This window comes from Taudactylus pleione, unplaced genomic scaffold (genome assembly GCF_031769625.1).
Source record: "Taudactylus pleione unplaced genomic scaffold, aTauple2 ptg001346l, whole genome shotgun sequence".
NCBI lineage: Eukaryota > Metazoa > Chordata > Amphibia > Anura > Myobatrachidae > Taudactylus > Taudactylus pleione.
The window spans coordinates 400,001-418,185 of record NW_028285746.1 but is presented as its reverse complement, the minus strand read 5'-3'; the positions used below and the strand labels follow the sequence as shown (position 1 = coordinate 418,185).

General features: G+C 40.6%; 1 protein-coding gene across 11 annotated transcripts in view; it reads right to left on the bottom strand.

The window, feature by feature from the left end:
- Positions 1-5,466: 5,466 nt before the first annotated feature.
- DOCK9 (dedicator of cytokinesis 9) overlaps positions 5,467-18,185 on the bottom strand; it is a 296,517-nt gene continuing 283,798 nt past the window's right edge. For all 11 annotated transcript variants that reach the window (XM_088463360.1, XM_088463350.1, XM_088463352.1 and 8 more), the window contains 4 exons: positions 14,492-14,682; positions 13,717-13,817; positions 10,730-10,868; positions 5,467-6,783 (listed from right to left, as the gene is read on the bottom strand). In XM_088463360.1, the coding sequence (XP_088319486.1) occupies positions 6,661-6,783; positions 10,730-10,868; positions 13,717-13,817; positions 14,492-14,682 (554 nt within the window). In that variant the 3' untranslated portion in view covers positions 5,467-6,660. The remainder of the gene's footprint in view (positions 6,784-10,729; positions 10,869-13,716; positions 13,818-14,491; positions 14,683-18,185) is intronic.

Sequence of the window (18,185 nt, the reverse complement as noted above, 5' to 3'; positions counted from 1 at the left end):
GGAGTGCTTTTGGCTCTATCAGACTTTTTCGCCAATCGCTGCTTTTCAACACTAATTGAATATGGGCCTTGGCCTAAGGCAATTATAATTACTGACATCTGATTGAGGCCCTCTGTGGCCCTGTACTTATATTTGTCATGTCCCCTTTTATGCTGGACTTTTTTGTCTGGACTTACCTTCCTTGGGAGGGTTGGGGGCTTTCTGATGTTTTGCAGTTCATGTAATCCTGTGGTGTCTATTCCTAGTCTTGTTAGCAAATTCCAATGTTTCAGTGAACTCTCTAATTTGAAAGTAAATCTGTGTAAATTGGTTACTCTAAACCACAGGTTCTCAAACTCAGGGTCTGATTCGCAGCCGCTCGTTCGCTCCGAGCGATGTTCGCACATCTGCGCATGCGTATGGGTGGTAATGCGCATGCGCCAACCAGTCACTGCGGTCGGAAATCGAGCGCTCACAAAATAGCGAGTGCCTGCTAATTTGAGTGACAGGATGAGGCGTTTGTGGGTGGTAACAGAGGAAGGTGCTTGAAAACGGGGAGTGGTGATCCGAACACAGGCGTGCCAAAAGGCCAAAACGGGCATTTTAAGGGTGTGCATAATTAACAAAGCAGCGTCATCGACCACGTCACTTGGTTGTTTCTTAGCCTGAACTGTTTGCATGATTGCGGTAGGAACATCCTACCACAAGCACTGCGAGCAGTTCAGATGCCTTTCGATGTACTCGATTAATCAAATAAATAGCGGAGATGACGTAGGATGCGAGCGGCCAAGGGGCGTCTTTACAAAATAGCGAGCGCATGTTTCGTTCGCTCAGACATAGAGGCGTCAACAGACCACAAAGAGCGAGCGCTCAATTTAAATAGCTGGCCCCTTTTTCTGAACGAGCGAGCGCAAAGAGCGTCCGGCTCTGAAGCAGGCCCTCAGTCCTCAGGACCCCAAACAGTGCATGTTTTCAGGTTTCCTCACAGTATCACAAGTGAGATATTAGCTCCACATGTGGATCTTTTAAAATATATCAGTGAGTAATAAATACACCTGTGCACCTGCTGGGTGACCTGCAAAACGTGAGGATCAGGTTTGAGAACCACTGCTCTAAACCTTACCATAAATCTGATAATGTTGGAGGTTTTGCAAAGGGCTTCCAAGTTTATGTGGCATCCTAGTCAGATTAAATATCTTGGAGTATTTTTACATAAATATTCCTCTCAAACATTTTCCTCCTATTTTGCTCCCCAAGCTTCATCCAAATTAGGTGCACTAGACCCCTCTCGTGGACAGGGAGGATTGGAGTGATCAAGATGAATATGCTTCCAAGGATACTGTATCTTCTGCAGATGCTCCCCATTGTCATACCAAGCTTCTAGTTCACTGTCCTACATTGTGTTGTTGTGTGCACAGGCCAATGGCCTCGATTTAAGCATGAGGATCTCTATAGAGGAAAACATTTAGGAGGCCTACAATTGCTGCACTTTCTTGCTTTGATTCTGTTATGTTTACGAGAGTCCTGGAGTGGGCTAGGATGGAAATTCACAAGAAGTGGGTGGATTTATAAGCAACATTTCTCCCAGATATTGACCCTGGTCTGCCATGGCTCCCTTTCCCATTTGCGTTGTGAACTCAACCACTTATTTAATTTGAAATGACACGCTTGGCCCCACTGTTTGGAAACCAACCTTTCCTCCCAGGCCATTTGCTGTCTTTATTTCAGTTGTGGCGTCAGCAAGGGATTACATGTGTTAGCCAACTGGACTCCTCTGAAGTTTTGCATCAATCCAATCCAAATGGGACCTACCCAATAGAGAAGTATAGAGGTATCTCCAGCTTTGGCATTTCCTATGAGGTCTGGCAGCTACAGTGAGATGCGGGCTTACTCCTTTTGAAACCATGTGCTTGTCTGTCATACGCTCCACATCCCGTCTTCCAATTATAAATTTCTTTTTACCACATCTTCTCCACTAGACCAACATTTACAAGTGACTGTGATACAGACTTGAAAAGCTTAGTGGAAAATGATGACTGGCCAGAGATGTTCAGTAATACACTTTCTAGCTCATTTGATAAGCCGGTGGCTGAAACTCACTATAAACATATTTCCTGCTGGTATAGATGCCCGACTCTTGGCAAAATTGTACCATGAGGTGCCAAACACCTGCTGCAGGTGCAATACTGGCAAAAGGTGATAGAGACTGCATGCATTATCCTCCAGGAAGATCTATCCTCTTGCCCTAGTTTTTGGCTCTTCAATATTTTATGTAGACCCCGGTCACACAATAAGAAGCCCCTGCTGCATCATATTATTAATTTCCTTTCTATTACTGAGCGGTGTGCGTGGCTCAATCACTATATGTCAATGGACAACCTCATTTTACCCTTGATGAGTGAGCTACAAGATCTGATGGCCATTTGGTCCCCCCATGGCACCTGGAGGAGTCTTCCAGGTCATCGGTGCTCACCTCCCCCGAGTTGGCCATGGGACTAAATTGAGGGCTTCCCCTCATCCCTGGATGTCATGTACACAAACTTAATTTCTTGGCAGAGGTAATTTCCCCCCTTTTCTAACTTCCTTTACACCCACACCCCATCTGCCTTTGTTCATATGTGTCTGTTTTATGTACTGTACTTTTTGGTTAACAATCTAAATACAAAAATCTAGTCCAACAACCGGTGATTCCTTCCAGATAACCTAATGTGTTTTCTTTGGCCTATTGGTATGCGTCACGCTCCAGACTATTAAAACCACTTTCTTACCACTCTGGTGCCTGACCAGGATAGCACAGAGGTCAGCTCACACTGCACATAGCCCCCAGCTGGTGCTGAGGTCTGTATGTGCTGTTCCTGCCCCGTCCGCTCAGTGTCTTGTTACTGAGCATGGAGATGGCTCTTTGCAATTTTTGCTCACAGCATGTCTTCCCAGCATGATGGCACACAGGCTGCATGCCAGAGTTCCCTCCTAAACAACAGTATGGGCTCAGCCATGTTGGACTTCCCAGCATGATGGCACACAGGCTGCACACCAGCGTTCCGTCCTAAACAACAGTATGGGCTCAGCCATGTTGGACTGTCACCTGACGCTCTTCCTCCACTCAGAGCGCTGCTCCTAGACTATCTGATCGCAACATTCAATCCCTAGGGATCCTCCCCTATAAATTACATTTCCAGGCTGACCTATGCTGCCAATACATTGCTTCTTGTTGAAGTTACAGCTCAGTGCTGAGCTCCCAGGTGCTCTGTGTCTGAACGATCCCAGTCAGTTATATCCAGTTCCTATATCTGGTAAACAAGTCTCCTATACCATCTTGCACACCAGTCTGGTTTTTACCACTGAGACTTGTTCTAACATCAGTCTCAAAACGATCAAGTTCATCAATTATTCAACATCGGATTCAAATCCATAAAGTTCTTCAAATCATCAACATTGGTCTCAAACCGATCCAGCTCTCAATCAGATTCTGCTCATTCATTCAGTATTATCATCTCCAGTTCTCATTCCAACCTGCTGTTTAAGACAATCCATTCTTGTTATTGCCTTTGGGCCCATCATCCTCTGCAGCTCCTCTACCTCCTCACAGCAATACATGAGGAAGTCCTGGCTCAAGCCACTCAGGTTTATTCACACCTCCAAAGTCTCCTCTATAACCTCCCACGCCTGTTCCAGCCCAAACCAACCCTCCGCCATGACACAGTGTCTGTAACCGTGCGACTTGTCCATTTTTCTTTATTGTTTTGTTCTCAATAAACATACATTTAATAAAAAAAAATGTTTTGATTAAAACAAAAAGAAGTGTGTCTCTACATATTTCAGTACTGTGGTGTGTTCGATATGAGAATCACCTTCTCATATCTACTTCTACTCCAATGCATTTTATTGCATGCGGATTAAAAAGCATCTGAGAGCAATGACTAAACACAAGCACTCTCGTTTAAAAGAGGGGAATCCCCTCCTTAAAATCATGGTGGCCACCATCTATTCTGAGCATTGGAGCGCTTTCACCATTCCCCCTATTATGTAATTTAATGCTTTTAAAGAAAAATGATAAATTATAGTAATAATATATTAATAACCCACTTTTGAAATAGGTGAATTTGCCTTCTGTACTAGAGTGCCGCCAAGTTGTTGTTTCTAGACAGAGGGGCATAAATGCATATGCAACCATTCTAGAAATCAAGCATTATAAAGCTCTATTAAATACAGTATTTAAATAAACCACCTACTATAAATACTAGTGAAATACTCAATCTGCCAAATTTATTTTTTTTTGCAACTAGCTTCATTTGAAATCTATACACTATATATAGACTTAACAGCCTGTTTATCTTTGCATGAACCCCTTTACAATAAACAGATATCTGCTTAGTAGGTTGGACATGTTATTTGACATGAGTAATATGTTATCATCACTCAAGTACTGATATACTAAGTACATCAATATGTAGTAGGATTTTTGGTTATGTCCATAATAGTTAACATTGGCATTAGATCACCAGGGGCAGAGGCAGGGTGAGTTACTGCTTTTTTGCAGAACAAGCAGCTGCTGTTTTCACCTTAAATTTAAAAACTGGTGGAGGCACAGTCTATGATTCCATGCTAAAAAGGAGTGTAGGAGTATATCCTAGAAACCGGGCAATTCGCTTTGTACTGGGTACTAGTTACCAAGCAACCAGCACTGGCTACTAGGCAACAGTCACTGATCACTAGCCAGCTGCAAAATGGTCTCTCATGTACTAACCATCAAGTTATGGGGTTCATCTCTTCTATCTGGTGACTGCAAAATGGTCTCTCCTGTACTAACCATCAAGTTATGGGGTTCATCTCTTCTATCTGGTGACTGCAAAATGGTCTCTCCTGTACTAACCATCAAGTTATGGGGTTCATCTCTTCTATCTGGTGACTGCAAAATGGTCTCTCATGTACTGACCATAAAGTTATGGGGTTCATCTCTTCTATCTGGTGCCTATTGAATAATAGTCACCAGATAGAAGAGTCTTTATTGAATACTGGTCAGAAGAAACGGCCCTGCCTAAAAGGATTTCCACACCTGGGAATATACTCCAGAAATTAAGTGTACTTTTTTTCTTTTACGTTTTGCAGTGTTACCATTTCTTCTGTACCACTTTTCAGAATATCCTACAGTGGATTTGATAAGAATGTATTTGGGATGGTCAGACGCACTGAATGGTCACTGTAGAAGCCTCTCGAGCTGCCAATGGAATCACGTAGCTTTTACATATTTTTATTAAATCATTTTGATAAAGAGATAGTGTACAAACAGACTTTTGGTTAGGAAGTGGGCTATCAAATGAATCCTATTATAATAGCGTAAACCAGTAATACCTGAAATGATCATACTTAATACTTGTAATTTAGCTACATTGCCAGAAAAAATATACTTCTAGGTGAGGTAAATGTGTCTGATTTATTTCTAACCACAACTTGCGCTGAAGAAAGCAGTAATCACAGAAACAAAAAAATTAGCTATTAACTTTAATACATATGTATTACAGAATGTTAATTACAGCAGGACAGTGTTTCCAGTTAAATAAAATTAAAAACTTTTATTTGCCCCCTCCCAAATATAAAATTACTAAATTAATATTTTGAAAGAACAATATGATCAAAGCTTTAAATAACACCACCATTTACCACAGTAATCATGACCACCAATACATACTCTTTGCTTTGGCAAAAAAAGGTTGTTTTCAAACAGTGTATAAACCCAAAATAGCAAAGACGGTATATGTCTTTGTATTGCACTCATTTATGTACAAGAATAAATTGTAAAGACAAAAATATATACCAGGTAAAATGAATAAGCACATATGTCACAATAAAAGTTTTCAGCGATGAACATTAAAAAAATGCATAGAAATGTAACATGTTTATGTACAGAAAGAATGAGAACAATATATACACTCTGACTAAACAGTAATATCTTTTCTGGACGGACCTGCAGAGACTGTGTGAATTTGTGCAGAGGTGAAGGTTTCAAATTTCACGTGTGGTTTGTATAAATTGTTTTTGGAAGATCACAGACTAAAATAGACAATCCATAATACAAACAAGGAAATCTAATCCTTAGCAAACATTCAGTATTCATAAAATTAGTGTTCACGTACATGTGGAATAGAAACCGTAATTCCAGTTGCACAATAAAAAAATAAACAAAACGGAAATAAACTTGGCCTTTAAAAGGCCATTTAAAATTGAGCATAAAACAAAAAAGCGCGCTGATTATGTTAAGACTTGCAAACTGTGCTTGGTCACAAAGCTAATATGTAAACTTTAGTGTAATATTTTATATTATACATTATACATTCCTTGACATCTACTTCCCTAGACCTACTGTGCTATACCTTGTGACTCTGCTTTGCTCTGAAGCAGTTCATTTTGCTAGCATAAAAATATTTAATAAACTTTTTTCTTTTTAAAGATATTGAAAAATACTTGGTATTGCCAAATGGTTGAAGTACAATAAAAAGAAAATAGATGTAACGTTACAGCTCCTACTATCACAACAATCATTTTGGCTGGCTAAACCCCTTCTTGTAAAGTAGCGGTGATGGTAACTTGAAGAGGTCATATATTTTGATAGTGGACCATGGTCTCTGGAGAGCATCCTGAGTTAGCCATATGATAGGCATTGATGTCAATGAAGGTGAACTTTCATGCAATGGATGAGGAGTTAGTCATTCCCTGTACGGTTGTGCTTGTAGGAGTTCCGCTTATGGCATTAAAGATGTGGAGCGAATTCGGCATAACACTGATCTTCTCTTCTCCGCACCAAATCTTAAGGACAGTGAAAGAAAGAAATGAAAAGAGTTTAGCAGGAATTCCAAAACAAGAACAGTTCTAATGGAAAACACCACCAGTGCCAAACAATGAAACACTCTTTATTATTATTATAGTTTATTTATATGGCACCACAAGTTTAAGCACAGTATAGAATTTACACGGGCCTGCTGGATATTCATTTAATTGGTAATCACTTATGTGGTTATGACACTATGTGAGGGGGTTTCTATCAGCCAAGCAGAGGCACCATAACATTTTTCTTAAAATAGCATAAGAAAGAACAATTGTTATATTCACCGCCAATGGCGGATTTTACCTAGGGGCTACGGGACTGCAGCCCGTCTAGTCTAGCCCGTCTAGTAAAATCTGCCACTCGCAGGGACATGCAGTGACTTCAGATTGGAAGCTCTCCCTGCTGATCACAGACAGGCAGTCCCAATGGGAGGTGTTTTCTCCCTCTGAGGCTGCTAGTGCGGACTGCAAAACCAGATAGAGTAATTCCGAGGGGAAGCCACTCCCCCGCTATTACGGCAGCCCTATCTGCTCATGCAGTCCCTATAAGCCAGCCAAGCAGCACCGGACTTAAGCCACACTCTCTTTTTTAGGCTCCGCTACCTCGCCGGATGATTTAAGCCCCGCCTCCCATGACATCACCAGTCTATCAGGATTGCAGGGAGGAGAGGACTGCATAGACTGCAGCCTATGACCTGCAGTCCCCTCGGCCAGACAGGTAGGGAGCCTCCACTGTTCACCACCATCAGTTTCCTAGCATGGACTCCTTTACTTCCTGTCAGTCACTGTACTCAACCTATACTGACTACAGGAGGGAGCATATGAAAATTAGTCTATGCGATGTGATCACCGTGACTGAAACACATGCAAGTGATCCATCATATTATAATTTAAATCTGTTAATCTTTATCTGTGCCAATTCTAACAAACTTTTCACACACTTACATTACTCTAGTACTAAAAGAGGTTTATACTATTTAAATGGTCTGTTTGCTATACAAATCTGTATAATGCTGCATTGTTTTGTCTGAACTATTTCTATAAGTATTGATGGCCAGATCACAGTAATGCACCTCATGTGTTTTTGAGGTTTTCAAAGGCTGCATATGCTACAGTTTCTCTACATTACTGAGATACTTCATCCACACAATTGAATAGAGTCATGCTCCACACATGAAGGCTGCATGAGCTATTTTGATGTGTGTTTGACAAATACACTTAATGCTCAAATTAAATGTGTGAGAATGAGCCTGAGATGTACAGCACTTTATACATTAAAACTATTTAAAACATGCCCCAGCATACATGCATAGCATAAGGCAAAATAGAGCAAGCTTGTATTACCATCCCATCTGTTCATGTGTGCACAAAGGAAAAGGAGAAAGAAAAATATAAACCATAGCCTTTTACTCAGTAGAGAATGTGTCAGTTTGTTGTCATTACAATAAAGATTTCTTGATACATAGAGACTCTGATATTTAACCAGAAACACATTTGGTTATTCAAAGAATATGCACAGATTTTTTTTAAAGAATACGCATTATGCTCAAATCCACTGGATGTTTCAACCTTTCAACTGTAGTGTTGGTAACAACTAATATTTCATCATTTCTTTCCTCACAATCACACCTCACAGGTCAGATACAGTGTACCTTGTTGAAGAATATACTGTATATAACAAGCAGAGCATGCCAGTTATGCTTGGTTTGCCATAATGGCAATGACCATGTGATATGACTGCATTAATCTTCAGTCTATACATGACATTTGTTGCTTTTTCTTTTAAGTAAAATCACATTTCTTATTTCAAACATATTGTTTAGCTTGGTGATTACATAGGACGTTAATATATTTACACCAATAAGCTATAATATTAAAACCACTGACTGATTATCTGGTTACAATGGCACCTGTCATGGAGTGGGATATATTAGGCAGCAAGTGAACAATCAGTTGTTGAAGTTGAGGAGTTGTAAGCAGGAAAAATGGGGAAGGATCTGAGAGACTTTGACAAGGGCAAAATGACTGAGAGAATCTCCACAATGGCAGGACTTGTGTTGGTGTTCCCAGTATGCAAAGGTTAATACCTAACAAAAGTGGCCAAGGAAGGACAACTGGTGAACCAGCGAAAGGGGCATGTTCACTCAAGGCTAACTGATGCGCATGGGAAGCAAAGGCTAGCCCATCTGGTCCTATCCCACAGAACTACTTTAGCACAAACTGCTGAAAATGGTAATGCTGCCTATGATTGAAAGGTGTCAGAACACACAGTATATCGCAGCTTGCTGCGTATAGTGCTGATTAGCTGCAGACCACTTAGAATGCCCATGCTGACCCCTGTCCATTGCCGAAAGCGCCTAACAATGGACACATAGGCGTCGGACCTGGACCATGGAACAAGGTGGCCTGGTCTGATAAATCACATTTTCGTACATATGGGTGCATGTGGATTGTTTACCTGGGAAAGAGTATGTACCAGGATGCACTATGAGAAGTAGGCAAGCCGGCATAGGCAGTGTCATGCTCTGGGCAATGATCTGCTGTGAAATCTTGGATACTGCCATCATGTGGATGTTACTTTGTTACGTGCCACCTATCTAAACATTGTTGCAGACCAAATGCCCTGCCACTCTGCAAAATTTGTTCTGGAATGGTTTGAAGAACATGACAAAGAGTTCAAGGTGTTGATTTGGCCTCCAAATTCCTCTGATCTTCGATCAAGCATCTGTGGAATGTGCTGGAAAAACAAGTCCGAGCCATGGAGACCACACCTCGCAACTTACAACACTTAAAGGATCTGCGGCTAATATCTTGGTGTAAGATACCACAGGACACCTTCAGAGGTCTTGTGGAGTCCATGTCTCGACGAATCAAAGCTGTTTTGATGGCATGAGGGGGTCCAATACAATATTAGGCAAGTGGTATTAATGTTGTGACTGATAAGTGTATATATTAATACTGATGGTCCTGCAGTACTCATGGAACTCAACCAACTAATGCTTGAAATTTGGAGGTCAAGTCAACACCTTGAACTCTGTCATGTTCCTTAAACCATTCCTGAACAATTTTTGCAGTGTGACAGGGTGCATTATCCAGCTGAAAGAGGCCACAGGGAATACCGTTGTCATGTAGGGGTGTACTTGTCTGCAAATACGTGACAAAGTAACATCCACATGAACGGCTGGACCCAAGGTTTCAAAGAAGAACTTTGACCAGAGTATCACACTGCATCCGCCAGCTTGCCTTCTTCCCATAGTGCATCCTAGGTCCAGCTCTTGCCCAGGTAAAAGATGCCCCAGTAAAAACACATGGTGTAAAAGAAAAAGTGATACTTCAGAGCAGGTCACCTTGTTCCATTTCACCAGGGTCCATTTTGGATGCTCACGTGCCCATTGTAGGCGCTTTCGTCAGTGGGCAGGGGTCAGCATGGATATTCTGACCGGCATGGGTCTATGCTTATTAGCCTCATACTTTTGTAAATTGATTTTAATTTACCAGTGGAATTTGACATAAAAAGAAAGGGGTAAGGGCCTGCTGACCACGTGCGGCTTCATAGACATAGAATATGCAACAGAAGGAAAGGGAAGATGAAAAACATCAGGATTAAACTGCTAAAAGCATTATTGACAATGCGATGAAAGGTATCAAATATTCTGTGTCTACAGGCTTCAATGTAAGTATGGTAGTACGGTATTAATGTCGTTATAAGGCATAGTGGTGGTGATTTAGAATTTACCTAAAACCTAACTGAAAACAACATATATGAAAGCTAGTGCAAACAAAATTTAAAATTTCTCATGCATATTAAAAAGTAAAAGCAAGTTTTGGATAGTTCGCTAAAGGTAAGACTAATATTAGCAACTAAACTTCCACTGCACTTTCATAAATGTCTCCCAACAACTTGAAGAATTGGTAAGTCAGTACATACCTGCTCATGCATTATTTCAGAAAGCTCTTTGACCATCTCCCTGTAGTTAGCTTTCAGTTCTTCTTGATACTCAAACTGATTTTCTTTTATAAGTCGTTCATTCACACATAAGGCCTGGCCACATGCTTCTACAAATTGCCTGGAAACAATTATATACTCAATTAACTTAAAAACAAAACAAAAGTAGTAACATCTTTAGAGTCAGCTATTGTGCACATATTGCTAAAACTAAAGTGATAACACCTAAAACTACATATTTACATTTTTGAACATGGAATTAGTTATATTAGCCTGACAGTTTGGTTATTTTATTCTAAGGTGTGTTTCTGCACGTCATGCAACAACTTGAAAGGGATCATGTTTAGATCAAAATGAAAAAGTGAAGCAAAAGTCACAATGAGATATATAAACAGAAAATACTGAAAATATCACTTAGATAGAGTTTATTATTATTATTATTATTATCATTTATTTATATGGCGCCACAAGTGTTCCGCAGCGCCTTACAAAGTACATAAACAATTGTAGACAAACGACTTAGAGAACAATACAATACAGGACCAGGACATGGATAATATATATTGCTACATTAGCGACCATAACTTAGATAAGCAACAGAGCATAAGCAACCAAGTGTTAGGTGCCCTAGTGGTGAGTAAGAAGTAGATGAAACTAAAGTAGGGAGAAGCACAAGAGTGTAGAGGCCCTGCTTGTAAGAGCTTACATTCTAAAAGGGAGGAAAAGACAAACAGGGGTGACACAGATGGAGTAGATGGGGGGGGAAGGAGCATGTAGCAGGGAGTTAGAATGATAGCTGGAAGGCTTTGATGAAGTAGTGGGTCTTGAGAGCCCGTTTGAAGCATTGCAAAGAGGTGGAGAGTCTGACTGGGAGTGGGAGAGAGTTCCAGAGGTGGGTAGCAGTGCGGTCAAAATCTTGGAGGTTTATAATACAGATAGGCGTCGGAATCCTAACAATGTTGGGATGCCGGCATCAGGATTCTGACCGCCGGGATCCCGAGCGCCGGCATCCCGTACCCAACCCCTTACAACTGCTGGAAATGCCACACTGTAATTGCCAGTTATAGTATCTTGGATTCAGATTTAGCTAGAGCAAAGAGATTTCATGAACTGCACATAGATCAGGTTAAGAACTCCATGCTCAAGAGTAAAATTTATTCACGAAAATAAGGTGCACTACGCTTCAACGCCATGGCTTCCTCAGACGCTGAAACATGGTGAACTCTCATTTTCTTGAATAAATGAAACTTCTGAGGGAGTTATTCTGAAGATAGAACAGGTACAGACTGTGCCTGTTCCATCTAATAACTGCCTGAGAAGTATAATTTATTCAAGAAATTGAGCGTTCATCATATTTCAGTGTCATCTGTTTGGTGATGTCCTTCCATGAAAGCTGAACATTTTTAGTCTTTTTGTGATGATAGTGTAATGAACATTAACATTTACTGTGTTGTCAGACACCTATAGATTCCTGGCTGTAGATTTTGGTTTCTTTGCAGTTTCTCTGCACATTATACGGTCTGATCAGTAGAGACATTTGATGGGTACACCCACTCCTGTACACATTAAGAATGGTCTTGCCATTTGTAAATAGTCTCTCTCACTAGATTTGTGGACTTCTAATTGTTTGGAAACAGTCTTATTATGCTGCATACACACGAGACGATTTTCCTGAATGATATGAACGATAATGATATCGGTAAACGATAAATCGTTCATATCATTCATTTTTATGCAGTGAACGATCTACCAATGACGCGCGTTCCCGCATGAATGATAACGATATCTTTCAGCATCCATGCATGCAGGCCAACTTGGAAGATATCATCAACTTTGCATGTTCAGAGATGTAGCAGGATGACTCACTGAAAGATCTTTGAACAATATCAAGATATCTTTCAATTCGTTGGTGGTACAGATTGTACCGTGTGTATGCACCATAACTCTTTTCAGACTAATGAGCAGCAACAACTGGTTCTCCGATTCATGTCACACAAACCAGAATACTCGTGACTGAACAGCCAAATGCTCTGCTTTTATGTAGAGGTGGTTGTGCTTCCTGATGACAGTAAAGTGCATGTGATTAGCAACACCTAGATCTATTTGCTTCCTCATATTGACATTATTTTTGTTGAATAAATAACGGCAAAGTAAAGTCAGTTGTGTATTATGTGTCACATGCGATAACATTTATCAGGTTTTAAAACTTAATGAGGACTAGATAATTATTAATTATGCCATGACATGCTAAATTAGTGGTCAGCAGGTCTGATTGCAGCAGTAATAATTTCACACCCCAAAGGTACAATAACTGCAAGGATGGTGTAATTGCATTACTGCCTCACAGCACTGAGGTCAAAGCTCTATTCCCACCACAGCCCTAACTGTGTGGAGTTTGTATATTCTCCCTGTGCTTGTGTAAGTTTCCTCTGGGTGCTCCAGTTTCCTCCCACAATCCAAAAATATGCTGATAGGTTAATGGTCTCCCACCAAACATTAACCCTAGTATGTATGTGTGTGTGTGTACATGTTGTAGGGAATATATACTGGGGCAGGGACTGATGTTAATGGCTAAATAGTCTCTGTAAAGAGCTGTGGGATATGTGAGCACTACATAAATAACTGCTTACAAACAAATAAACAAAACCATAAATCTGTTTTTGTTTTTTTGAATTCTGCGGGAGATTCCCTTGCCTGGCGTAAGGGCAGCCAACTAGTTGCAGATCACAGTCACAATCCATGATGAAGGTGTTTGATGTGTGTATTTACATGTGCATGTAGAGAGCAAGGGCCACCAAGCTTCAATCTTATTAAAGATAGCTGTGAGCCAAACACTATAGAGAAGCAGATTGTTTTGTGTCATTTCTCTCACACAACCTCAGTATAATAAATCAAGCTGTATATATAAGGAATCCTAATTACTCAGTGTGGTTTAACATCAATAATTGTAATACAGATCATTGTGTTACCTGTAAAACTCTTTTAGTTGTTTTATTTTGTTGTCTGCATATTTCTTAGTGTTTGTATCATCTAAGAAAACTCTTGCATAAGCTAAGGGTCCAGCATTCACCTGGAGAAGACAAAATATAGAAGTAGTACATAGAGGAAACACAACACATTGATATATATATATATATATATATACACTGCGGATAAATGAGAACTTTAAAATAATTGAGATCTTTAAAACCAGTTCTAGCTTTGGAAGTATTACTATGAAAACTGAAAGGTAAAATGAGTGCAATTAACCATGAAATATTTACTATGAAAAATTAAATGCAAAACAATACATAGTAATTAAACATGAAAAAAAATATAATTATAATCCACAAACATGTGCCTGCTTTCCCCATGTGCCCATCCTACAAGGCAACCAGATGGCTCCCATCTCATTCCTCACAAAAACATTTCAATTACACTAGTTATGTACTCTTTATACACAATTCAATTTACTAATAACATAGGATTTAAAAAGGTTCTGTGGTAAAAAGAAAAAAAAAATGTACATTTTTGAATTCATTATCTACACTATACAGCCCCGTAAAGTCAGCTACATAATAACCTCATACTTTGCATAATAAAATATCCAGAAAATAAGCTTGTCAAATATTTAGCTGAATTAGATGGATTTAAAAATAAATTGTGGCAGAGAAAGTCTTCCATACACATTTTAATGAATGGGTCTGGTCTAAAAAGCCCTAATTACTTACAGTAACATAACAAGATGAATGTGGTGAAGCTCACCTGTACACTGACACTGCCCTGCAGCGTTAACTGTAATTTGATCATGTCCACTTCCGAAGAGGAGCAAAGCTGCCGTAGCTCAGTTACCTTCCTACTCATCTCATCAATGGCTACTTCTATGGGGTTCAGATCTGTGTGGTGCTGATACATCACTGGAATCCGCTTCTTCACATATGGGAAACAGTGTATAGCTGCATGGAGAGAAGTACAGTGCTACATGAGGCAACATATTAAACATCATTATTATCTTCTATTTGCATGGAGCCAGTTAACCTACCTGTATATTTCTAGATAGTGGGAGGAAACTGGAGTACCCGGAGGAAAGCAACGCAAGCACAGGGAGAATATATGCACTTACAGATGCGTCATCAAACATCTAGCCTCAATACACCTCGCAGTGAGACTTGCCTGGCGTAAGTGTGCTGCCAGGTCTCGTGCTACTCTGCTAACGCCGGGTGTCTTTTTTTGCCGAAAATGCACCCAAGTCTCAATACGATGTGACTAGGACGCACCAGAAGCCTGGCCTGATTAGCTTGCTATGTGACACTTGTATAGCTGTGTGCACAGGAGTCTGTACAGTATATGAACCACAACAAATTTTGGAATTAAAAAAAGTTGCGGGCACTACATTGTAGCACTTCATATACATAGAGAGTCAGTGGCACACAGATATACAAGTGTCACATATCTAATTAATCAGCACAGTCTGCTAGTGCGTCCTAGTCACATCGCATTGCGACCAAGATGCATTTTTTTCTGCAAAAAAAGGCGCTGAAAGGGCCTTTTTAGCGCTACTGCAGCAAAGATGTATAAGGACACATCTGTAATACACACACTCTCCCCATTGGTTATTTGTAATGTTTTTATACATTATGTTTCAGGAGACCATTATTATGCAATATTTGCCAGGGCTGCTTTAATACAGTGTATATTATTTTATATATATATATTCCAAAAAATATCCGCACTCACATCCACAGCATTGGCGACCTTATGGGGTGAAGCAATGAGTGTGAGTATCCCCTTTCCTTGAGCCGTGTGGTCATTTCCACTAATTGGATTTCTTGTCTGCTTGTGTCCGAGTTGTTACGGAAGACCCTGAGATACTGTGAAATGGGAAGACTGTCCTTTAGTGCAGGGGGATGGTGGCTTGTAGCTTGCAAGAACAGGTTACGATCAGTATCCTTTCTGTATAAAGTGGTGCCCAGTTTGTTGCCATCTCTGAAGATCGTGATGTCAAGGAAGTTAATAAATTCACTGTGGATGTTGTAGGTAAACCTTACAGGATGGTCTAGTGAATTAAGTTGTGCGATCATGTCGATGAATGTTTCTTCCGTACCTTTCCAAAGGAGGAAAATGTCGTCTATAAACCTAAAAAAAGAGTAGTAGCTGTGCACCAAAGAGCGGTTTGATATAGGTTTCCTCATACTTAGCCATATAGAGGTTCACGTAGGCCGGTGCCAGATTTGACCCCATTGCAGTCCCGGAGCATTGAAAGTAATATGATTCTTTATATTTAAAGTGGTTATTCTCAAGAACCAATCCAGCAAGTTCAATCAGGAGTCTAATTTGTTCTGGTTCCATTTTGATTGAGGTAAGGGCTTCCTCTATTGCTGATAATCCTTCCTCATGTGGAATAATAGCATACAAAGAGGATACATCCATAGTGGCCATTAGTGTATCCCCCTCGATACTGACTCCTTTTAATTTTTCAATGAATGCACCAGTGTCCTTGATATAACTTGGTATCTTACTGACAAGGGGTTGAAGATGATAATCAACGAAGATGGCAAGTGGTTGGAAGAGGGATCCTCTGTCGGAGATAATTGGCCTGCCCGAAGGCTTGGTAAGGGAATTATGAATTTTTGGCATGGTGTATATTATAGGGCATATCGGATATTGAACTGTCAGATATGTAAAAATCTCTTCATCAATTCCGCGTGTTAGGAGTGCTTGTTGTAGCACAGTGTCCACTTTGTTCTTGACCTCTTTCATAGGGTTATAACTAATCTTGGTGTACGTGTTCACATCTGTAAGTTGACTTAGGATTTCCTGGTTGTAGTCTCTCCAGTTTTGTACTACAACTGCTCCCCCTTTGTCCGCCGGTCTTATAACCAGATTCTCATTGGTACGTAGATTGTTAAGTGCTATCTTCTCGTTAGGAGGTAGATTATTATAGTATTGGGGGATACTCACACTCATTGCTTCATACCTGCTTGATAAAGGCAAGAGACAAATACCACAATCCTCTACCCAAACAGGCTGAGGAGGGCCGGGTCATTTATGTCAGTCACTATACCAACAGGTCTAAATTGACCGAGAGATCTGTCCGGCGTCATTGGCCCATTGTCCAATCTGATTCCACCTTACCATTTAAGAACACCAAAGCACCAATGATGGCATACAAGCGAGGACCCAACCTTAGACAATTACTGCTTAGACCAACATTAAATCCTGAGTCCTCAGACTCCATCATTAAGGTCATGCAAAGTCGTCCAGGTAGCTATCGTTGCGTGGGGTGTGTGACTTGTAGCTCCATGATTCCGGGCAACACCTTTGCACATCCTCATACTGGCAAGCCAATAAAGATCAAATGGAGGTTACATTGCAAAATGGACCATGTCATTTACATCCTTATGTGTCTTTGTGGCCTATACTACGTCGGCCTTACCTCCAGAAATTTCAGGGAAAGGATGGCGAATCACAAAGCATCCATCAGGGCGGCCCTGAATAGTGGAGAATCAGACAAACCTGTTGCCTGACACTTTCTACAGAGGGGACACCAAGTGGCCACTCTGAAATGTAAATTAATCGACTGGTTACCCCCCTCTGAACGTGGGGGAGATAGACTCGCCTTACTCAAGAGATGCGAGAGCAGATGGATTCATAGGCTTGATACCGTAGCTCCACGTGGTCTCAATGGGAACTGTTCACTGAGTGTCTTTCTCTAAAGAGACATTATACTGCCATTTTTCAGTACTTGTTTCCCCAATAATTGCTCAACATAGTTCATATTTAATATATAAAATTGCCCCTGTTGGTTACTTGCTTTGGTAGTCATGTATAGAGTACCCTCAGGCCCCATAGTCCCAGGTCCTTCCTCATACTCATATGTTCCCAATAGCTGGTTTATGTATTATTTTCTATTTTTTATTTGTATTTTAATTTTTTTTCATTTTTATTAGCTATTCTATTTATGTATGATCTATGATTGCCTGATATCGCATACCATGACATATGGACCCTCATGTATCACCATGTATGCTGTTTTGACATCATTGTCCTCTTTATATACATGATTGTTTCATCCACAGCTTCTATCTTACTACGATCTTAATAGCTGCCAGTTATCTCGGCCATTCCTCCTTCAAGATGGCCGACAGCACTGGACATTCTGCCCCACTTCCTGTTACACTACTAGCCCCACTTCCTGCTGTGCCATGCTGCTTTAGATTTGTATTCCTGCAGCTACATATAAGTTCATATACAAGTCCTTAGAACCTAGCAAACACCACTATTGGGCACACAGGCATTTGTAATACACTGCACTATATCGCACACGCACGCTTCCGGTTTTCCGGCAGCGCTGACGCACTTCCGGTCGCGGGGTATATAAACCCTGGAGTCTGACACAGCGCTTGCACCAGCTGATCCCTTGACAGACCAGCACACAGGTAGGACACAGCTATGGCTT